This window comes from Macrobrachium rosenbergii, chromosome 11 (assembly GCF_040412425.1).
Source record: "Macrobrachium rosenbergii isolate ZJJX-2024 chromosome 11, ASM4041242v1, whole genome shotgun sequence".
Classification (NCBI taxonomy): domain Eukaryota; kingdom Metazoa; phylum Arthropoda; class Malacostraca; order Decapoda; family Palaemonidae; genus Macrobrachium; species Macrobrachium rosenbergii.
This window is the reverse complement of record NC_089751.1, coordinates 11,350,076-11,374,618: the sequence shown is the minus strand read 5'-3', so window position 1 is coordinate 11,374,618 and position 24,543 is coordinate 11,350,076. Positions and strand designations below refer to the sequence as shown.

Sequence of the window (24,543 nt, the reverse complement as noted above, 5' to 3'; positions counted from 1 at the left end):
GGTTGTCTCCAAGTTCCACCTTTAATCCTTATAAATCACCTTTATTTTCCGAATCTCTTTATAATGCTGTTCTGCCACCTCAACAGCCTCTTTTCACTGTCTTAAAACACCAAATGGACGGAAATACTCCAATGCTTGGCTTGAGAGTCAAAATTTGATAAGTCACTCTTATATAACAATGACTGTATCTAAATTGTCTTTGATGAGGCTACATGATGGTTCCAGTTTCAAGTTGTGGTTGTCACGTAGCGTCATGAGGTGGTAACATTCAATATTATTTTCTTTTGAAATAAAAGTGAAATATTTTCTCAACCTATCTTGTTTTATATTTAGGATCTACATTTTTTTGGAATATTTACCAGCCATGTAGTTTAAGAGCTACCATGCCCTTTATTCAAGGCTTACAATTGTTAGGAGGGTGAAAAGTTGGAAGGAATACAATATGAATGGAGGTACAGTATAGAAATCAAAGGGGTTGTCGCTAGGGGCTGAAGGGATGCTGTTTGTAACTGCTAATTTGATTAAGGCTGGAATTCAAGCTTACGTAACAGTGGTTGTGTTTCAAACAGTAGTACTGTATGGTGGTATAGTATCAGCGATAACCAATAAATATTAAAAGTGTATTGTAGCAATGTACTGTGTCATTTTATACTTGTAGGTACAACTTGGTAAACCCAGAAAACTACAAACTTGGATTTTACACTACGGAGCTTCTGGGATTTTTTTTTACCCATTTCAAGTTTTCAATTTCTAAAAGCTATGACATAAGTTGAGGGCCAACTGTTAAGCAGCTGGCATGCCTTTAGGGTAAGGTGAGGTTCATGCCTAACCTACCACCACGTCAACCCAACTTTGAAAGCAAGTCAAGAAAGGTGATACTGCTGCCCATTTAGTGCCAAAGGCTTTGGATTCTAATGCAGTGGCCCAAGGCACAGGCATACTCAATATGTGATTGGAAAAGAAAATGCCGCTGAGTGGTGAATAGCCGCCCCCACCATCTCTGCAACAGTGGTAGTAAATGATACAATCATTAAACTGCAGTTACAGAAGTTCTAATGGTTTGGGATGAATTCGTACCGTTGAGGCGGGGAAGAAGCTTGGTGTCTCGACCTGAATGAACTCCTTGTCCGAATAAAGTATTCATCTGGTCGAGAAGGCTCTCGCAAGCAAGGACCGCGGTGGCACTCGAAACTCTCGGCCCTTTTGGGAACTGCAAGGGTTGCGAATGATAAAGATTATTCATTGGGGGAATCATCGGTCCTGTCTCAGGGATCCTTGCGCTGACGAATTGGCACGAAGTTCTCTGAGAACAGGGGCAATTGCAACCTGAAGAGGAAGACCATCACTGCTTCCAAAGCGTGAAACCCCTGTACCTTTCTCCCTGGAGGGAGACCTTGACAGATCCCAAGATACCCTCCTTGGTTACCTGGTTGTACTACGAGACAATTGGGGGCCCAACACCCAAAGCACGCCCGGCAACCAAACTCTGAAGAAAGACAAATACATCGGAGCTCCTCTGTCTGTCTCGTGCCTCTCAGAACAACCGAGAGGAAAAGAGAAAAGGTGTGAGGAGAAAGAGTACCCCTACCTGTCCTGCCAGTAAGACCAGTAGGAGAGGCGGACCGTGAGCGATGATCAACCGAAGGAGATGATTGTCACATGGGGGAAGAAGAGTGCTTGAGCTGTGGCAAAGCACTTTCCTGGGAAGAGCAGAAAGTTCACTCAAACAGTGCCGAGAAACCGATTCGGAAAAACCAAGCTGCGCCAAACCGAGCAGATTACGAGAATGTGATCCAGACCGGATGGTAAGCGGTGGACTGGGAGGCAAGCGGGGCGAGTCATGCCAGTCTCGCAAATGCGACCAGGGGCTGGGCGGGGTGAGCAAGCCGAGCGAGTCGAGCCGATCGTGCAAATGCAATCGGAACTGGACAGGGCGGCACTCATCTGCCATGAACTAGTGCTAATTTCCCGAGCTCTAAACTCCTTTGAGGCCGAGGCCTTCGAGAAAAGGGTTCAATAAGGGAATTCTGTGTCTGCTATCCTCCATGCTCGAACCCCAAGGTTCAAGACATGAGGATGAAACCCGGCCAGGCAACCGAAGCAGCTGGCAGGCAGTATCGAGACATCTGGGCATCTTGGCACCGAGACACCCAGGTCTTGGCACATTCTCTCATCCTGTGCCTCTCGCAAAGAGAGTGCTCGTGATTCATAGAATTCGAGCGACCTACAAGACTCCCACAAATCGGGGGCGGCTGCTTTTGGTTTCCTAAGAAATCGAAAAGAGCCAGGCACAGAACCAGTCTTAGACACAAACTTGAAAGACTGGCAACGAGGTCGCAGCCTCTTGAGGCTGTGCTCTCGGCCCCCAAAACGCCAGACCCCACAGGAGAATGTGAATTGGTTTCCACCCTAGGGCGGGAAGAGCCAATGAGAGAAAATTGCCTCCCAGAGGAGAGGCAGTCCCTTAGAAGTCCCATAGGACTCCTGAAGGGAACCTCTTCCCTGCTTCTTCTGGTGTTTGAACCTATAGGATTGAGACACCGGGCTGGGAACCCTACCGATCACTGGTAAGCACTAGGGGAGCACTTGTAGTGCTGGCAAGAAGAGCTGAGACACCTTGGTGGCTTGGCCCTTTATCTCATGCTGCTCCTGAACTGGGTCGAGGAGAGTACTCTCCAGACCAGATCAGGATACTCAATATTCCACAGAATCTCGAGCACTCGGAGCAGCTCATGAACGACCACCCGAAGCAGCACCTGTCTTAGAGGCGGAACCTCTAGGACTGGGAATGGGAGCGCAATCTGAGGTCTGCGCGCCTGCGGTTCCCGAAACACAAAACCCAGGGGTATGTGAATCAGTTTCCTAACCTGAAGGTCGGGAGAAGCCAACAAGAGACCCACTGCCTCCTCGGAAGGAGACAGTCCCTAGATGTCCAAGGGCATCAAGGGGAAGAAGCAGTCTTCCTCTCCTTCAGCCGACGGAGGTCTATCCGATTCCCGGGACCCCTTTGGACCTCGGGAGAGGAAGGGAAGAGGCAGCAGAAGACGAAATTGAAGATAAGATGAAGAAGACGGCGGCTACTTCCACAGGGCGACTTCCTTCACCTCCACTCCGACATTATCTACAGGATGGTGGACACAAAACATCGTGACCTCCAGGACAGTCAGGCAGGAACACAACGGATGCGGCCCAGGACACCACCACCAGGAGAAGCAGCAGTCATGATCAAGACAGCTGATGCAGGAGCTACGGCAGAGGTTCGGAAGGCAGGAGCTACTGCAACGGTCAGGAACGTCACTACCACAAGGCAACTTACTTCACCTTCACGCCTACATCTTCCACAGGATGGCAGACATCGTAACCTCCAGGGCAGCTGGTAGAAACACAAAGGAAGCGGCCCAGGGCACAACCACTAGGAGAAGCAGCGGGCACGATCAGGACAGCCGATGCAGGGGCTATGGAAGCGGTTTGGAAGGCAGGAGCTACTGCAACGGACAGAAATGTCACATGAAAGTCACCAGCAGCGACAGGAACAATCAGGGCGGCTGCAGCAGGACACCAGGAAGGGCAGCCCAGAGACTGTTGTCAAGTTAACAAGAGCATAACACAGGGAACAGCAGGAGCAGATAGACCACAGATACGCCAGAGGCAGTGCAACAGCATACAAGAAGAACAGCAACGACAGAGATCGATCTACATCAGTGGGAACAGAGTCAGAACGATCCCAACGTGGATATATGTCTTCTAACCAGGTACTGAGGTCGATCCCAAAGCAACACTAAATGAACGTCGGGACTGCTTCATGCGAGATATCTCCGGAGATATCCAGCCAACTACTGCTGTGTCTGTGATGCTCACTGTCAACCTGAAAGAAAAAGCAAAGATGATTAGTAGAGGGAGACTCCTCTCGCTAAGAGGGGAACTGCCCTACACAGCGAGAGGAGATACTCTAGAAGAGGTCGCCCGACTGCGTCCCCCCCTGCGGTCTTCGCCCGATGAGTGAGTGAAGAGGGCAAAGGAGAAAGATCTCTACTGAAGGGGAGAAGGAAGAACCTACGGGAAAAGAAAAAGGACGGAGGGGAGGCCACCAAGGGCGCCGTGGAAGCGGAGCTTATGGACGATGCCAACAACCTCCCACCCGCCCCGTAGTTCTCTGAGCGCAGGCGGCGAAGCAACACTCAGCATGAGTAGGAAGGAAGTAGTGATGCCCCTTGTACACGGAGGGTGGGAGCCCAAGAAGGGAAACAAACTCTTACATCCCGATCAATGTAGGGGAGAGAAGATATTATGGCCCAATCTAATATTTCTGATTGTACGGAGGAACGCCTTCAGTATCTACATAAAGGGCTACTGGAAGAGAAGCATTACCACTCAGTTACACTTCTCAAATTACGGCCTTGGCTGTCAACCCAAGACACAGCGCATGGAATGACGGCTTATGCAAGGTTATCACAAATTGTGGGTTTGTATTAATAAATATCAAACACACACATATATACACAAAAATACAGAAAGATCCCACCAGGATAATAAGAGCTTAATGACAGTCAGACCGAAAACACGTCTGCAACGCATGATGGCCGAAAGAAAACTGGAATGTTTACATCCGGGAAGGATGGTATTCCCGCCTACCTGGCGGTAGTTACTGCCTAACCACCTTGCTCAAGAGTTTAATGGCTATTTCCAGCCTACGCTGAAAAGTAATTCCTAATGTACAGGACCGACGGTTTGTATATCGTGTCGGAACAAAAAATTATACAAAATGTCACATTACTTACTGCCACCCTTGCCCCTGGGATTATGTCTTTCATATCCATAACAGAATCTAATGCTTTGACTGGTTTAGTATTTGTGATGTGTAATCGGTCAACCAAAAACAAGGTACTACTAATGATGAAGCCAAATCACAAAAATTCCTCAAATACATGGCAAGGTGCTAATAAGGAACAAAGCCATGACTGACTTTTCTGCTGCTAATAGCAGAGACTTGATTGTGGCCTTTCCTGCAAGGATAATAGGCTATTTAACCTTTGGCTTTCACGCACTTTGGTAATACAAGTTCTCCCGCACAACTGTCCTGCTTATGACCAAATTTCTAGCATCAGATGCATGGAATTACACTGTATTTGTCATGACTGCATACAGCTTTTACCACATATGATATTTCTTATAGGTATAGCACATTTCATACAGTAGTTAAAGTCTTTTTGTTTTAGGTTTCAGCGCAACAACCTTTTCAATGTATATGATAAGTAACTTGGTAACTTGACTTCATTTCTGACAGGTGGTGTATATAAAAAGTTGGGTAAAACTTTACAATAGTTGCGTGGCCTGAATCCCGTCAGTCATCGACCGGGACAGGTTTCTCATACATAAATAGACCTAACCTTTCCTGTAATGCCAGGTCCTGAACTAACCAGATCTTACCTACCTAACTAAAATTAGGACGACGTGCCCTGACCTGGCTACCTGCCCACTCGGCAACTGGTGGGAACCAGGCCGCGCAACTGTTATAAAGTTTTACCAAAAGTTGTCCAATAAAACAGAACAGTAATAGGCTAGCCTAAATCTCAGCAACGAAACCTGTTATTTCCTAATTCTTACATATTTGACACCTCAGTTGAAGATTATTGTTTAGCCCAGAGTAATCTCAAAGTAAAAATTGTATGCCCAGGTAACGGTCTCTTTGTAAATCATTTCAAATCAATTACATGCTGCTTGACTATGGTAGGAATAGGCTGCGCCATAACACCTGAGTTGCCCTACGTTAAGAAGCCTAAACTAGGAACTGCTCAACATTTTTCATAAAAGAAAAAATTTATTAGAACATAAGCAAGCTTCTACCATTGCTGTAAATGTACGAGAGAATAGACCCCCAGTGAAATAAGATTAACCTTAGCTGGGCCTATTTCACAAGCAAAGGCCTATTTTACATCAAGACAAAGTTCATATTGCTAAACTAGCTTAAAATGACTAACTGTTGTAAGTTACAAGCCTTCGGTATCGTAGGCACAACCTTCAACTTCTCTTTAAGATTAAAGGCAACCTTTAAGGTACGTCCTAGGCTTAGAGATAAGGAGGCAACGTTAAGGGATTCAAACAGGTTAAGCCGTATCCTAACAGAATAATGCCTGGAAAACACCGCAAGGTGAGTGGGCTACGACAGGCCACTCGTCCGTCGTAGGCTACGTTGGCCCCGCGTAAACATTTGCGAGTTAGGCTAGGCTACAACAACCCCACACAGAGTTGCATCTTCGCCCACACCCCTCGCCTTATAGGTCTGATTTGCGAATTCATTTGCACCGCCTCTCCTCCTTACACGACGACTTACCCGAGTCACCTATTATCAGCAATTTGAAGAGATGGTCGTATTCCCTCGCCATGGTATAAAATGACACCACATAAAACGCCCTAATGATCACTTGTTATTATTTTCTCGTCGGGATGAATCATGGAACTGAGAGATGGAAGTTTAAATGCTGATATCGGTTCTTTGCTGTATTCACTCGAGACCTTTTTAGGCCGTTACTTCACGCGTTAATAATTCATGAAACTATTAAACGGAATACGAAAGAGGACAACGGTTAACTGTACATTCAGATTATTAATACACAACTTTTAGAACACTGCTCTGATATGTTTGTCTCGCGAGTTCAAGACACCAACTGTTCGAATGTGCCAGCAATGGCTTCGCATCGTTTTGCTACTGTTATTGTAATATATAGCAACAACGTCTGCCAGATGTATAAAAGAAATTATATTAAATATCTAATTGATAGTATGCAGATGACTTTTTTACGTTTAATTTATTTCCAAAATATACCATCATTACTTCAAAATAGTTTATTTTTCATTCGACTCCGAACTTAACTTCCAATATTATACTAGGTAGGAGGCATCAGTGAATCTGACATTGCCGAAAAATTTATAATTCTATTTTTTTGAGAAAAGTATTTTTATATCATCGCTCATTTAAAAAAATATATAGATTTTAAGTTAATTTATCAATGCAACAAAACTCAAAAGGTAGAGATGTGTCATGAATCATAATCATCTATGCTTACACGGCCATAACCAAAATCGCGGTAAAAGAGTTCTTACGATTAAAATGAGCAAAGTAAAAATCGCAAGTCACACAAGTCTTCCTTTTAATATCTCAGTATTTCCTCGCATCACCTGTATATTAACAACTGGCTTGCTGTGCAATGTGTTCAACATATTTTTTCTGGTTTTGTGTAATTAGTTATAGCAAACTTTCCTCTTTGCCTTTGCCATAGTGGTAAATAGGTCTATAATAAATTCCTACTTGTTTACTTAATACCGATATAAATTCATACTTCTTTACTTAATGCTGATGAGATCATACTTTTGTTCCTCCTCTGTGAGTTCTCTTCATATTTTAAACTACTCAGAACTTTTGTTGATAACAATATAGGGATTGGAAATTGTCAACACACAATCAAGTGTGTAATAGAAAAAAAAGTCTAACACATCGGAATCCAAATCAGGACTCTCAAATGTTTACCGTGTAATGAAGCGCTTTATGTTAATTTTGTGTTTGTTTTCATACTGGTTTTTTATGCTTACATATTTGAAAACGCTAGTTGCACAGAACCTAGAAAACAGATTTCTTTATAATCTAGATATTTGAGAATGATGGTATGGAAACCCTTTCGCATCGAATTTTCTTCAAAATGACTGGATATAACACGTGGACATAATTCCAGTAGTTCGTTACGTAATCCATTCGTAATCTATGCATCGAACTGGGTCTCACAATAAAAAAAAATTAATAAAGTTTCGTAACAATATAGGTTATGGAGATAATGTCCTTAATGGAAGTAATAAGAATCTATCCTACCATTTCCACTAAATTCTTAGACATGGGAAATATCCTCGTTGATCTTGAACGGCAAGCTCTAGACTATTGGTTTCCACATCTGAGAAAACTTACTGAAACCTATGAATTTCAAAATATTGGTAGAATGTATCGCTTTGCGTGTAAGAAAAAAAAAAAACATTATGAAAATATGACCTTGTGTCTAATGCATTAACTATTAGACCAATTTACATTATGCATGTGAGGCGAAGTGAATAACCTAGACATAGCAACGACATTTTTAGTAACCACAAACAAATGCATGTGATGGTATTTATTGACAACTATTCCAAGATGGAGATTCCCTCCAGAAATGTCATCTGTGTTATTATTTATGCATGCATATGAACTTCTCATTTTGCTTTCTATATCGTTATTTTTCATCTGCATATTACTCTGTTCTGTTATGTTTCCAATTTTATATGCTTATGGGCATTTTATCTTTTGAAAGTTTGCCTAGTAAGGTGGTGTCTCTTTTGACTTGTCCTAAGTAATAATAATAATAATAATAATAATAATAATAATAATAATAATAATAATAATAATCAGGTTATGGGATACATTAAAGCCCATAAATAAAACAACAGATAGAAAGCTTCATAATTGGATAAATAGGAAGAGGATTTCTTCGCTTTTCATCGTTTATATGTATTTGTAAAGTTTATCTGAAATAACACTTATCATTAAGCTTTAATGAGAGAATAATAAAAAGTTATTTCTAGCTATAACCAAACCTGGTTTCTTTGTTGTCAAGCGCTGATTTCTCCTTTTTCTTGTTTAATATACGGAGATTTGCGTAGTGAACAAATCAGGAAGAGGCTTTCGAATTCTTTATCAAGGGAGATATCTTACTTACAGATGTTTAGCATCATCCAGGCTGCTTTAATGTGGCCAAAAATAAAACTTATTTCAGGCGCAATCACCGCCATCAACACCCCTTCAGTCTAATCCAGTCGCCTCAGCGGATGAATAAAGCTACAGTATTCATTGCATTTATATATATATAACTATATTGTATTTATTCGTATAACAAGTAAAAGGATGCAAATAAAACATCTTGGAAAGTTTCCTTGCTGAGTTTTTGTGATTTCCATTTTCCTCAGCTAAAAACTAAAAGCAAGAACTTACTCAAAGCCAAATGAAAAAATATATATCATGATAGTTTTCATTAAAATGAAACTGTTATGATATACATTCAGGCACCAAATATATTAGGGAAGGTTAAGGCATACTGGGCCCGGTCAGTACCTGGATGGGTATCGCTAATGAATATCAAATGCCATTGGCTCAGAAATGCAACTATTACTGGAGCTTCGATTGTCCTTAAGAGTTTGGTGGGAGCGGCAACAGGTCATAATGGCTCCTAAATAGCCAGCAGTGAGTGAAATAAACTAAGAAACGAGAACGTCAGAAGACTCGTAACCATGGAAGGGCAAATACTGTATCCTTAAATTCTCTCCATAAGCGGACATCCATGGATTCTTTCTGAGGTATTATATTGTCATTTGAGTTCCGCTAGTCCATCTAATAATAATGATAATAGTTTAGTACCCGGTATAAATGTAAGTTACCTAATTATCATAAACATACTTTATCTAAAAAGTAAAAAAAAAAAATAGAGATTTTGACCACTAAGTAATGATATTTAAAGGAAAAAACTACGTAAAAACTCTCACAGTATTATACATACTGTACAAAGAACTTTCATTTGATGTGCCACTCAATAATTTTTTGGTGAAAATGAAATGGTCTAGGAAGGAAACAGGATTTTGGCTAAACTGGGTTAGAGTTCCTGTCAAGAAGCCAAAGTGGCAATTTTATCTTGCATCCGGTTAATAAGACTTGTTTTTAATGAGCTTTAAAATCAGACCTTTCCTTTCTACGTCAGTTATGAATGCAAGTGAACTCATGAATCATACGTCCGACCACTCAAATTTTCTTGCACCTTGCGAATTACGGACTTCCCGTCTCTTTCTGTGAACGTCCAGGGAGCCCTAGACTTAATTATTTTTAAACGCCTGCCGTGACTGACAAGTGTACTGGGGCAAGATAAACAAACCAAGAATGTGAGATTGGACAGCTTAAGGAGACCGAATTTGTTTGGAGTAAGGAGGGGACGGTTTGCACAAGGCATATTCATTACGTGATGTCAATTTGCTGAAGTTGGAAAGAGTATTTTCTCCTCACTTTATTTGAAAATGCGTACATCTTCGTAATTTTCCCACAAACAGTAATTTATATCAGGAAAATGGTAAGGACATTATCATTAAAGAACATATTTTCTAAGAAAATTTCTATAGGGAAATTTTGTGTAAGGCAGTTGAAACTAATTCCATAATTTTCAAATATGTTGTCTAATTCTGCACATGTTATTCTATATTTCTGTTGCTGAAGTTTCTTACTTAAACTCCCAGATATCTGAAACAACACCAGAAATTAATATACTGTACTTTATCATAGGACATTTGAAAATATTTACGAATGCATACTCAAATTTTCAAATTTGTTAAACATATTGAAAACTTTTTAGAATATTTCTATAAAAAAATAGTAATTTTGTCTCTGCTTTATATTATGGCTGCGTCTACTGAATTAGGTTCTCTCTCCCAAAGCCTCATCCATCTGAGAAAGCATCTTGAAACTTTATGCTTTAGTACTGAATATTTTTTAGAGATAATGTATGAGCAAAACTTTACTGTTGATTTTTTTCAGGAAAACTGTATTTTCATTATCTTTTATAAGATTTTTATATCTTGGAAGGTTGCACTTGAAGGCAATTAGACAACAGACTGTTTAATTAGATTTTAAAATTCATAACTTTTCAATGAGGATAACGATTTTGTATATATGTCTCGTTCTAAGAATATAAACGAACACATGCAAATACAAAATATCGTGAATACAAATCATAACTATTTCTGTGAAGGATTTATCTTTAACCATAATGTTCTATGAATAAAGTTTTATTGATTCACAATATTTGTTTGCAATTATTGCCATTTTATGCGCTGTCACAAAAGAGTCATTCAATTACATAACGTACTTGCAATTCATAAGCATAAGAGCAAATCCTACTGATACAAAATAGCTTCAGATCTGAAAGTGTACAATTTTTTCCAGTCATGTATGGAAGAGATATTACCTGAAGAAAAATACATTCATACTTACGTCCATATATTTAGTAGTGTTGAGAGGAAGAAAAAATGTATTGGTGTTCCGTATGCACAATAAATTATGTGTATCCGAATCGCATGAGTTTAATCACACGAGGTACTAAACAGATAAGATCATTACAAAAGCTTTCTCTTTCTCCGTCTCCTCTGCCAACTAATGTGACTAGGTCAACTCCCCATGATGTTTGCCAGTTTAGGTATTTTGGCTGCCTACTGTGAACTCAAAGGACGGGCGTGAACGTTCTCTAGTTAAATCTAATTGTAGTTTTGGGCACAAGAGAGGCTTGCATCTTTCTCGTTGTCCTCCTGCGCTGATGCACCGAATAACAGAGTCTCATGGCAGACATTATCTTGAAAGATAAACAGAACTATGCCCTCCAAAAGCTCTTTTCAACTATTTCAAATCTGATATAATTCTGATGAGAACTATGTCTTATGAAATGTCGCTGTTCGGTTACGTCTCAGAAAATTGTGTAAGCTCTACAATGCATACAATACGATGCAAAACATCTTGATAATGGAGAAAGAAACGTGCTTCTCAAAGTTATTAGAAAAAGTGTCTAAAAAAAAAAGGCAAAGGAAATCCGGGAGATACAGCTTACTCTGGAAGAGTTGAGTTTTATGTGAAGGCCATGAATGCGTTGTTTGCAACACAATTCCATATCGTGACGGACCTTTCTTGGATATGGTCCGTTTACTTCCAGCTGCAATCAGAAATGGTGAAAGGCTGGAAAAAAAGGTGACGATGCCCAATAGAAGACTCGACAGTTATGATTCTTTTTTAGCAATGTCAGCCACATCGACTTTGCAGTCCTATGTGGTTAGGGTTCGCCCTTGTAGTACTAAGCATTCTTTGTAATACTCTCTTATTGTAGGACTAGTCTCAAAGTCTGAAAAAAAACTGTCATTTACACAGCAGAAACAACGATCGTTTCATAGTATAAAATGCCGTATATGTTTGAAAAGAATATGGCCTGTACACACAAACTAACAAATATCTTGCTCGGGAGTCGATAGACGCTCGCGGCCCTATGGAAGATCGGATTAGCAAAATATGCAGTTAGTTGCTTCTGTGGTTTGAAGCGCGCCGAATCGCCATGATGAGTTTTAAGACACAGCTCGTGACGTTTCATGTCTGAGTAATCGGGCGCAAATAGAGAAGCGGGACTTCGGAAGATTCGTCACTCGGTTGGTACAACGCATCCGTAGTTACAAGGAGAAATTTGGAAACAAAGAAATTTCAAGTCTTATTGCTGCATTTACATGACCTGTGTCACTCTACCCCATCTCTCTCTCTCTCTCTCTCTCTCTCTCTCTCTCTCTCTCTCTCTCTCTCTCTCTCCTTTATAAGTTGCTAGGCATTTGAAGTGGGTCAGTCTAGAGTAAAATATGTCACAGTTAATGCAGAATGAGGCAACATCAATATATACTGTAGTTACCAAACTAGCGAAAATTTGAAAAATATTCAGCGCTTGGTCATCGCATATAAATGGAGACATAAAATTGAGGAAAGAAAAGAAAACTGAAAATAAAACCTCCAGTTGCAGAGTATTAAGAAAACTTCAGCGAAACCTCAGAAGGTTACTGCGGTTTTCACTTTTGATTTTGATTAGCTACGTATTAATTTCTCGATTGACTGTGTATGTATATGAATAATCATACAAGAAAATTACGATATCTATGGCAAATTTTATAAGATTTTATAAAGGGGCAAAAGATAGATAGATAGATAGAGAATGATCACAGTAGGCTTAATCATCGGCGTCTTCAGACGGGGGGAATTCAGCCTGCGGTGGCGTTCTCCGAAAAGATAATGTAAGCAGTGAATGAATCAACTCTTGTCTTCCAACCTCAGCTGTGCGATATCTCTCTCTCTCTCTCTCTCTCTCTCTCAGGAAGTCGCTCGGTTTTCTTTACAAGAGGCGAAGTTCTCGTCTTTTGCATACTGGTCACGGGCGAGTGTGTATGGTACGTAAGGTGCGTGCCTCTCTTGCGTCATTTATTTGTGAGCCTTGTCTCGGTGCATGGCGCACAAGAGAGGCAGAAGACGAATGACAAAATTTGGTCTGATGTAATATTTGCGAATAGCTCAGAGTTGAGAGAAAAGGTCATGAAAATAAAACCTTTTACATAGAACCGTATTATCTCATTGTAGTGTGTGTGTGTGTGTGTGTACATGTGTGTGAGAGAGAGAGTATGATAGTTTGATAGCTGCTTATTCTTTTGGAGCGTGATGTGCATGTTAGTTGTTGGATACCAGTCCAATAGCTACATCCATCTACTCGCTCTGTGATCACGGAATTCTAATTACCTCTCTCTCTCTCTCTCTCTCTCTCTCTCTCTCTCTCTCTCTCTCTCTCGGATAGAGATATGTACAGGGAATGGAATAAATATCTCTCTCTACTCTGGAGAGTATTTTGTTCCCAGTAAAGGGCAGATACGGAAAATCCCCCTGCCGGATGTTTAGTCATGGATGGAGAATCATGACGTCATTCACTTTTTTTTTTTCAACTAGTCTTCTTTCGACTTCGAGTAAATCTTCCTTGAAAACATCGTTGTCTGAACGTCAGAATTTTCAAATTAAGTAGACATCCGACAGGAATGGCTCCATGCTATCAATGCAACAAAAAAAGGAAGGCGCGAAGGACTGTGAAAAGTTCCAGTAAATCAGCTGGCAAGTGCATTCCTCGAGCAAAGTCACGAATGAAAACCGAGAAGGCCAAAGGAGAGGAGAGAGTGCCGAGTCTCTCTCTCTCTCTCTCTCTCTCTCTCTCTCTCTCTCTCTATCACGCAAGGTAGTATCAGGCGTGAACAGTCAATGAGCGAATAAGTTTAAGGAATGAGATGGCTTGTCGCAGATGCAGCCTTCACTTCAGTCTTTGACTGCACATAATTGATCCGAATTGACTCACCGAGTTAACGAAGAGCGAGAGGTAGCTGAGTTCTAGATTATCTTTGTCACTGACTCGTTAATGTTTGATTTAATTTCTGGGTTTACTTCATAGGTCAAGGCGGTATGCCTTTATTTGAACCTCTAGGTTATGGATAAATAAGAACAAAGATTTGCCATCAAAGACACTGTGCCCACACACTCAAACATATATATATATATATATATATATATATATATATATATATATATATATATATATATATATATATATACAGTATATATGAGTGAGTCCATGTGTAAATTAATAACTGGACTGGTCATGGATGGAGTAAAAGTTATGTTCGCTTTCATACCTAAATCCCCACAAAGTAACACACTTTAACAACATTGTTCAGCTAGAGGGGGCAAAACAATGAAGGCTCTTCTGTCCTTCTGTTATAAACAACTTTCATGTTATCTGCAGTTATCCGGAAAGGCGATATGTAGCGAAATAACGCCGTTATCTTTCCTGCTTAATGGCCCCGCGATTTTTACTCTTTTTTTTCACCCGTGCTGTATGAAACTCTCCCTTTTCTCAAGGCTCTAAGCGGTTTAGAAATCCACGAGTCATGAGAAAGCCTTGGTGGCAGAGTATGCAAGGCTCTCCGCGTCGAGCATCAAGACTGAAGCAGCGCAAGAGCATAATATATACGACGCTATATTTGGTTAAAGGTTTATCTAATCAACGATGTTCATGGTTATATCATATGTCGGCTTTATGCCACCCAGTGGTTGCGTTTTCATTGGCTGTGATATGGGCAATTTGACACTGAAACATTAAATTGTTATGACGTTGGTCAAGATACGAAATCTGGAATGTTTATCCGGAGTTGTGGTTGCTTGTTTGTTTCCTTTACCTTACTGAAAATACCCCTGTTCTTTCCATTTTTGTATTTATGGGCAAGTAAATCATCCATCCTTTGCATACGAAGACGCACACAACACTAATACACTTTCTTGCTTGGATATACAGGCTTCTGTAAATTAAAATATTTCAAAATTAATAAAACAAATGAATGTAACCTTGGAAGAAAATTTGATGAAGTTAACATGCCGATTACTGAGCCAGTGGCAGTGTGACTCACAATTATGCTAGTATTGGTGTTATACCTGTAACCATAACACTCCTTTTTTATTCATTTAGAGTGTTTGAGCTATCTTTTAGATGCTTGAATAATAAAAAAAATATATTTATCAGAATGCTTAGCGTATTATACAAACGTACTCATATACACAAACATACATTATCCATCCAACCCTCTGGTGGGCTAAGCAATTCTTTATGCATGTCGTAAACAGCTTCCCTGAAGGACGATACGACTTAAAATACTCTGAGCTGCTCCTACAGGGAAATGATCAGAACATTCAGTCCCATTCTCAGGAACGTCAATTAATACGGCTTCGGTAGGCGTGGCATATGGCTCATAGAGTTCCAAGATAGTCGTATCTCGTCATGAAGTACATCACTGACGCAGTGGTAACGTCGAGGGCTGTATCGGAAAATAAATATGATCACAAACTCTTATCTCGTTACCAATTCGTTAACAATAGGAGAGACCATCATGACTAAAACTCCACATGTCAATATCGAACAGGCATTGTTCAGTGTCCTTATCTTTACGGCGAAATCAGCGGTTCTTTCTCTCTCTCTCTCTCTCTGTCTCTCCTCTCTCGTTCCTTCTCTGTTTCTCCGTTTGGGTGACTGAGACCTTGAACCGTACGACTGATTCACTGGTTACAGAACTGGCGTTGATGCTAAGGCCAGCGGGAGTTGCTAGGACAGCGGGGTGCGTTGGAAATCTTTAGATAGAAAAACCGTTACTTGATTTCTTCTGAATCTTTCACACAAAGGCAAAGTGTTTTCTCATCGTGTTTCATTTATCAAAATGTAAAAGAAAGTTATAATTTCAAATGGCTAGTGACGTCATTTACTGATTACTGTTGTTTTACTTAGTAGATAATGAATAAATGGATAATTTTTTGTACAATAGCTTTTGCATCCCCAGAACTGAGGCAGATGCTAACATGCAATATTAGATCAACTAAGCTTAGCTTATCATTATTGGTATCATTATCTTATTACATGCAGATAAGTGTTATCTTAGAAGCTTTAAACTTTCATTGTTTAAAAACTTTTTTACTAATATTTCATCCTGTTATCGCTTTTTCTACACAAATTGCCTTTCAAGTTATTAATCGATTCATTTCATACTTCATTATTCTGAAATCGTCCTCTTGAGATTTTATTTGCGACGCTTTTACTGCCTCTACTCCTTTTCTTCATCTCGGTTCTTAAACCTCTCAGACATGACATTTGCAATTAACAACGCTCGCCTCATCTGAGCTTCGGTGGAGTTTCAAGAGTAAAGAATAAATAATGAAATGAATCAGAGCGCCATCAGACAGCATTTTCCCGCCAAGGCTACTCAACAGTGACTGGATCAGTGAACGCATTGTGTTTACTATTATTATTATTATTATTATTATTATTATTATTATTATTAGTAAGTGTGGTTGTAAAAAGTACCGTGCGATTGTTCACATGGCGACAGATAACCACATCTGATAAACTTAAAGGTATCACACTGAGAGCGAATTACTCTACCAGTGCTTTTTCGCTTTTCCCGTATCTACCTGTGTATATATATATGATTCAGCAAAACATACAGAGAACAGAGACGTTAATTTTTATGAACGTTAATCATCTTGTTGAGAGGAGCCATGCAGTGAACGTTTTCCTAAGCCTGAAAACATTTCTTGGTTACATTTACACATTCCTGCTCACAGACAGATACGGACAAATACTGTAGGCTCTTAAGAGAAATGAATGGAATAATGAAACTGAAAAAGAATATAAGGTAATAAAAATTGAAAATATGAACCGAAAACAAAACGAACAGATTTATACTATTTTGTGACAATGATTTCGACAGTTGCAGTTGTATGGGAGGTCATATAAAAGGCTAATGTTTTAGTAACAGCCCAGAACCAGCAGTGGCAGCATGAAAGGGAGATGCATTGTGGATGATCAAAATTTTCATGTAAGACAGCTTTAGGGCGCATATAATGATCACGTAACCACAAATTTTATTCTATTGTCACATAAAAGTAACCACTCAGATAAAGCAGGGAAGTACACAATATGTAGGACAGATATTTTTAAAGAGGAGGTATAAGAAAAATAAACATTATTAGAATTCACCTTCTTCATCGTAAAATTGTGTAATCCCACGCTCCCGGTGGGCTGCTAAATTATCGCCCTTACTCGTTCTTTTATTCTTTTTTTTTCGCCACTTTGAATAACTTCGATATTTTCGAAACCAGCGCTTCTGAACTGAAATCGAAATAGGATCATGACTGCATATCGAAAGCTCCAAATAAGGACATTTGCTCCCTCCCCAATCCCTTCTGCCCACGCAAGAGGAAAATACATGCCGGACACAGCGCACTGATTCTAATTTCTTTTAATGTATTTCTTACATTGCACAAATGGAACGAGCAACATCGCGTGTGCTTTATTTGGTATTTTTAAAGCCAAAAGTGGGAGACGTTTCTGAAACCTTTGAGCCATGTAGGAAAAAACTGCACAGTTAGTAATAGCACGTGACTACAGTAAGCATTGATGTATTTACCACTTTTATACCTAAATCCGGCTCTATATGATGCAGCATTTTTTTTGACAGGAATTGCGTTTCATACGTTTATTATTTATTCGCAATCTCTCTCTCTCTCTCTCTCTCTCTCTCTCTCTCTCTCTCTCTCTCTCTCTCTCTCCATAATAAAAATAATATATATATGAAATGTGTGTACACAAACATACATAAACACACACATATATGTGTGCGTGTGTGCATGCATGTGTGTGTGTTTATATATACATACATGCAGTTATATATATTAGTGCTTATACCTCACTGTCAATGGTTTCCTTACGTAACTAGAGTTACAATCGTACTGAATATTCGCACGGGAGAGACCACTCCCTTTCCTGACGGAGAATATAAAAAGTTTAACGGAGCGGATATGATACTATCGGAAACTTCTTTCGAATGAAAAGCGACTCTGAACGACTCGACGAACAAGAGAGGATTAAGTCATTCTTCCTGTCCTATATAGAATGTTTCAATGTTTTACACAACTCTCTAGGTGTCGAATATTTATCAGGTTTGATGAAAATCTCTAGAAATACGTCAGTCATTTTATTTGAGGCTCTCTTTGAAGGTCGACGGGATACCTTTATCTAGAATTCTAAATCATCCTAACTGCTGGTAAAGGAGTTGATTGCCCGCCCTTGTTTGTATTTGCATTAGACGTATGTCTCGAGAACGGATGGGCCGCTTTTGATGAACTTTCGTGAAAACTTTTAGTGGGTGGCTACGGAAACTATCTCGTTTTTAATAGCTCCAAAGCATAAAAATATGAAACTTGGCAAGCTCGCGGTGTAGATTCAGTGGTCAAACATCGCAACACGAGAGTTGTTGGCGTGCGCTACGCGCGCTGGAACCCGGCGCTGCTGTCTTCCCTACCTTCCCGATCCCCTACCTACCCCGCCCCACCCGGAGCGGACAAACAAGTTTGCAGGAGGAGGGTGGATGACTCCTCTACCCTCCCGTTCCATTACCTACCTTCTCTCCACCCAGGGCGGACAAACCGGTTTGCAGGGGGAAGAGTGGCTGTGTCATGTCTCCCTTACTGTCACCCGTGGGAGGACAAACAAGACCCACTCGGATTTTATTATATAGATTGTCTTCGGCATGAAGTATTTCGTGTATATCTCGACAACTAACCAAGTCAGGCGAAATATAAACAAAGGGTTCACAATGGCATTCTCTACCGAGAGCTTCTTGTTACTGTCATTGAACACATGAAACTCTGACGTTGCAACTTTACTGCAAGAGCTTTTAATAGAATACCATGTGTCTTTAGAGTACAGTGCTGTGAGCGGACGTTTACCGACTGTAAGAAGAGACTCCTTTCCCCTTATCTTATGCAAACTAAAAGACAATAATACCTAATTACTTAGTTATCCCACTGTCACACAATTGTTCCAAAGCGTATACGAAAAATAAATTATTACAAAAAGAGTTAAAAGAGAAGAAAACATCTTAATCAAAAGAACATTCATTTATAAAAATGAGGAAAAGTTCATCAAACAAAACGTACTCTTGATAAACAAGCCTGCAAAATACCTTAGTCACAGAAATGAGGCAAGAGTGCCTCACAACTCACTTTTTATTCCTGAAGTGGTTTAAACAAGAGTAAAAGCAACCAGAGCATAGACGCTTGTTACAATCTGGCTGCAACTAGATATCAGACTCATGGAAATCTAGTGTTCTCAGAGAGCCCTAGACTCAAATCCATGCATTTTATACCCGTTTCTTGTAAAGCCGTTATTCGCCACAACAGCTGGATAAAGAGCAACATTTTCTTTCACAGGATTACACCAGGAACAGAATCTAATCTAAAGCTCTTGTGAATTGCTTCCGTAAAAAACAAAAAACGACGTTTGCAAAACCATAGCGTTAAATAATAAACAAGGCCGTGTATTTGGAAAATCTCATGGCCATGGAACGCAGTAGGCAGGTTGTTCGTAAGTGAAACCAACGCGGGCGTGTTGATTTAATTTGCGAAGTAGGCATTCGGGAACCATATCCATCGTATACTAACTGATTCTATTATTTTTGCACTTTAATAGTTTTTACGTCCATGTCCGCTGTTCATGCAACGGCAATTAGATCTCCATAATTAAGAAATCAACCTTGTCTTTCCCAGCCGTCAAAACACCAGTGAAAGTTGTTTCTAATTTTGTTGAATTCTAATAGTACCGGTATTACAGTGGGGATAATGTATTTTCCTAGATTAAGCGGCTATTATATGTCAGGCATCCAGTGAAGAGCACAAATCAATATGGAGTGCAAGCTTGTTTACTTTTTTCCGTATGACAAGAATGAATATATGAACTCAGAGCTGAGCATTATTGATTAATGGTTGTACACGGTATAAGCAAAGAATTTGGACATAGAAAAGTACCAAGAACTTGATGACTTACTCCCGAGCAAACTAAAGCAAAACCAATACAAAGGTGCAAGTAGTGTCTCCAGGAAATCTTACTCGTGTATAGACTTCATTGTTTCCAACGTATTCGATTAACAGAGAGGGAACAACACAAGGAGAAGATATACCAGATGATCAGAGAAATCGAGACTGATAAAAACACATTTTTCTTTTGTTTTTCTCACTTCTGACACATAACTAGACCGGACACAGTTAGATTAATTTTACTGTTTCAAATGGAAAACATCTTCGTAAATAATCAGAAACTTTATTTGTTTGTTTCTTTTATCTCTGCTACAGAAGATTCGCTGGCATCATAGCCAATGTGAAGTAGTGACTCTCTCTGCAGATAACGAGTCATTCGCGAAATGCAAAGCTAATAAACATGAACACCACTGATAGATGTCATGCGTAGCTTTTTTTTTTTTAAGTTGCGTTTGGCTCTGATTCAATAATAAATTGTGGAATATACAACGTATTGATCATAGGTGAACTATTCAGCAAGACTTGGCAAAAGAAAAAGGTGACGTATTTCGTTTCAGTGAGGCAAAATATTTATCCCTTCGTCAGCTTTCTGATGACTTTGCACATACCTGGAACTATTTGGTCCGAGGACTGGAATACCAATTTGCTGATGTCAGCCGCGACCCGTGAAAAGTAAGTTGAGTTATGTAGGATGTTTATGGTAGTCCTGGGAGCGAAAACATCCCCCTTTCTTAGTCAGAGTTTTCGTCTGACTGCCCACAAAAGATATGAATATATCTCAGACGCATTTAAATAAAAGAGATCAGATTGATGTGATTTTGTATACTTAGTTTATAGCAATTTTTACCATCTTATCATTTAATTTTTTTAATATGAAAAATACGGCGTGGAAAAAAATAAATAAAAACCATTCAATTAAATATCGTTAAATTCTAGTGTCTTCGAATATCTGAAGAAACAGAGAATATTGCAGCAAAAATATCACAAGAAATTTGTCCGATTGACCTGAACTTACGATTAATAACGATAAAATTATTGCAGAACCAATTATCCATGTATCAAGGCAAAAATATCACAAGAAATATATAAAACTCTCTGTTAGTGACTCAGTACACGACTTAGTAGTAGTACCTGATAAACTTACGATTAATAACAAAGATAAAATTCCAGTTTGCAAGTGCAGAATCAGAGTTTATGCTGCAGGTTTGGTAAAAAAGCGCCGATTAAAGAGAGAGACCCAACAATCTTTATCTAGTTTCTTTTAGCAAGCATCGTTACTTATTCCCATAAATGACGTACACGTTGTCTTGTTTCATTTGTTACTTTTAAAGAAACAAGTACACATGTATCAAGGCAAAAATATCACAAGAAATTTGTTTTTTTACAGCATCCGTGCATCGCGTTTGGGTAAGCTCTGCAAATATTCTCATAAGCTACAATTTATGCATCGATTTATATCGTGACGTTGTCTTGTTTCATTTGTTAGACACGAAGTTTTTTTTTTTTTTTTTTGAGGATCGCGTTTGTAGATATTTGTGTGTGTATGCGTGTTTGTGTTGTGTGTGTATGCGTGTTTGTGTTGTGAGTGACGTAGACTCTTGTTTACAAACTTGGAAACGAGAGAGAGAGAGAGAGAGAGAGAGAGAGAGAGAGAGAGAGAGAGAGAGAGAGAGAGCAGGCCTAGTTTATATTCTTAAAAAGTCTTGAGAAGAGAACAGATTTGTTAAAAGGTTAAAGAAAATAGGGTCAGAGTATTTGGAGACTGGTTGCAACGGAAGATTAGAGGAGAGCAACACCTCTCACGTCTCGACAGTCGATCTAACCGCGCAACGACTCCTCGCTGCTGGGAGAAAGGGCGCTGGTGACAGGTAGAATACATGTAGGCCTACATACGCTACCGGCGTCTAAGCGATGACAGGCAGGGCAGCCGATCGAGACTACGGTCTACCCCAAAGCCAAATCAAAGTCCTTCAAAAGAAGGCACCGTGCTTACCCCATACAAATGGGAAAAAGGCGCGTTAAAAGAAGAAAAGTGAGCGAAGATAGAGGTGATAAGCTGGTAGGCAGTTTATGCTCTATAAGTTTTCTGTGCAGGGGTTTAACTGCGATTTAGCAGTTAACTACTTATTTGATCTCATTTCCAGTAATCTGAGCAACCTAGAACAGAAATTTGCTGATAGGTTTTTTAATATTCCCAGGAATATCTAGTCTAATTTTCCTCAGGAGAAATTTCTGAGACCTTGACTGTTTTCATTCTGCAACTGTGACATGGTTGCTTGCCTAGAAAATAAGATTTGGACAAAATGCAGGTAATGTTAATCTTTTTTCAGTTTTCTGATTGTCGAAATGAGAAATGAAATATGAAATGGCAGCTAATATAAACAAAGATCTCAAATTCCACTAAGTTGCATTTAGGGCAAATTTTTGACAGTACAGTCACTGCCCAGACCCTTCCCTACTGCTACTTTTCATCCCAGTAATTAAGGGGATCAGTAACCTAGAGACTTAGAGTACAACTCATTCTGCTATGTAACCTGCAGAATATATAGTATATATATACACATATGTATATATGTATGCATATATATATGAATACAGAGCAATTAAATGAGGATGCCTCACGTGGTCATGCTTCATTCCAAGTAAGGGAGTTCTATCTCTCACAGAGAATAAATCCGTGGCACTTGTTCCCTGCCAAAGCCTTTACAGATTGCAAAGGTAATGGCGGCCCCGTGTGGATGTCATTTCCGGGGTCAGCGATACGCGGGTGGGTGTTTGAAGCCTTTGTTTGGTTTATTTCTTGTTATATTGCAATGTATTAAAATGCTTCCAAATTTAAAATTTGGTTAAAAATTCATGACAAATTTACTAAAGGGGATGCTCTGCAAACGCGCGCGTGCGCGCACACACACACACACACGCGCAAACAAGCACTCGTACGAGCAAAAACACATATACACAATGACACGCACATACACATATCCATACACACATACATATAATATATATATATATATATATATATATATATATATATATATATATATATATATATATATATATATATATATATATATATATATATATATATATATATATATATATATATATATATATAACAAAGCTATATGAACATGCTAGCATTCACCAAATCGTTTGAAGCATATCTCTAAAGGTACTGAAAACAGTATAAAAAGGCTTTTATCAGTGTTTTGTTATTTCTCCTAAGGCTGAGTGTTCACAGCTGATGATGCGAATTCCTTAACCCTTACAAGTTAGCATTGTTTTTTTAGATTAAAAGAGTAGTCAGGTTTATATGTGGAGAATAATTTCCTAATTTTTTCTCACGACCGTCAACTATCTATAAAGCCATTATATTAGAAGACGTCTACGCACAGTGACAGCTTTTGATGCTACTCCTGCGTTTCTCGGATGATGAGAAATGATTTATTATGAAATAAATGCATTCTGACCTACTTTCCTGCTCAAGCTGAAATGTCACGCGGTTTGTTATTCTCTTTTCCTTACAACTCACGCATTACAATGTCAGTTTATAAATCTTCTCCCTAAGACGCTACATTCTTCCCCAAAACCAATCCTTTTTCATAATAATAACTTCACAAAAGGTTCTCTTATTTTCTTTCAGTCCGGCAGCGCTTCACATTTGCCAAGGAGATTGCGTCCCTAACTTCCGTTTGTTTATTCAGAGCATATAGTGCAACCATTCTTCTACACAGTTCAGAACTAATTTAGGTCTCATTAAGACTCTTCGAAAAGCTTTGCGCTTGGCCATTACTTTTCTTCAGTTTGAACTACATTATGTTTTAAAAAGTACATCTAGTTTATCTGTTCTTTCTCAAGTATAAATGCAGTTTTCCTAAAACTAATATTTAAAATTCAGAGCACGCAAGGAATTTTATTAGTAATCAGCACAGTCTTTAGACCCCCACGGTTTATACCAACTTTTCTATCTCTACCGCTTTCACTTGGAGTTGAATGATATCCACATGTATAATCATTTTACCACAGCTGACAGGAGAGCCTCAAGCCCGAGTTATTTTATTCTCCAGTTAAGTACCTTGTCATTTTGAGGTATATAAATAGACTTCAAAACCCGAGCCATTTGTAGTCATTCACTACGAGTGGAATGTGTATAGATAAAACTGTAATTTATTTTGACAGCAAGGGTACCCTGCCTAAGGTCGTAATCTTTCCCAGTGCCTCTGGTCGACAGGAATGTAAAATCTAAGCCTCACTAACTACTATTACCTCACTGGAAACTGATAAAGAGTGACGTGGTACATGCGGAAACAAAGGTTAGAAAGTGTATGATGTTTTGTAAATTATGACTCCAAAGGCAATTATTACTGAAGGAAGTACTGAAGACGAGAAACAGGCTGTGACTGTTATCTGATTTCACAATGGTCTCTCAGAACGATGTTCCCTAAATGTACCGGAAATTAATGATAAGGAATGGAAAAAAGCGTCAGAAAAGAATTATAGGTCATTGGGATACAAGC

General features: G+C 39.4%; 1 protein-coding gene across 2 annotated transcripts in view; it reads right to left on the bottom strand.

Annotated features, from left to right (window-relative positions):
- Rab35 (RAS oncogene family member Rab35) overlaps window positions 1-24,543 on the bottom strand; it is a 61,607-nt gene that overhangs the window by 15,746 nt on the left and 21,318 nt on the right. The window contains exon 1 of one of the 2 annotated variants that reach the window (XM_067111191.1): window positions 6,332-6,686. The exons of the other annotated variant lie outside the window; for it this stretch is intronic. Within the exon in view, the coding sequence (XP_066967292.1) occupies window positions 6,332-6,383 (52 nt within the window). The 5' untranslated portion in view covers window positions 6,384-6,686. Of the gene's footprint in view, window positions 1-6,331; window positions 6,687-24,543 lie in introns of those variants that run through there. 2 annotated transcript variants of the gene reach the window in all.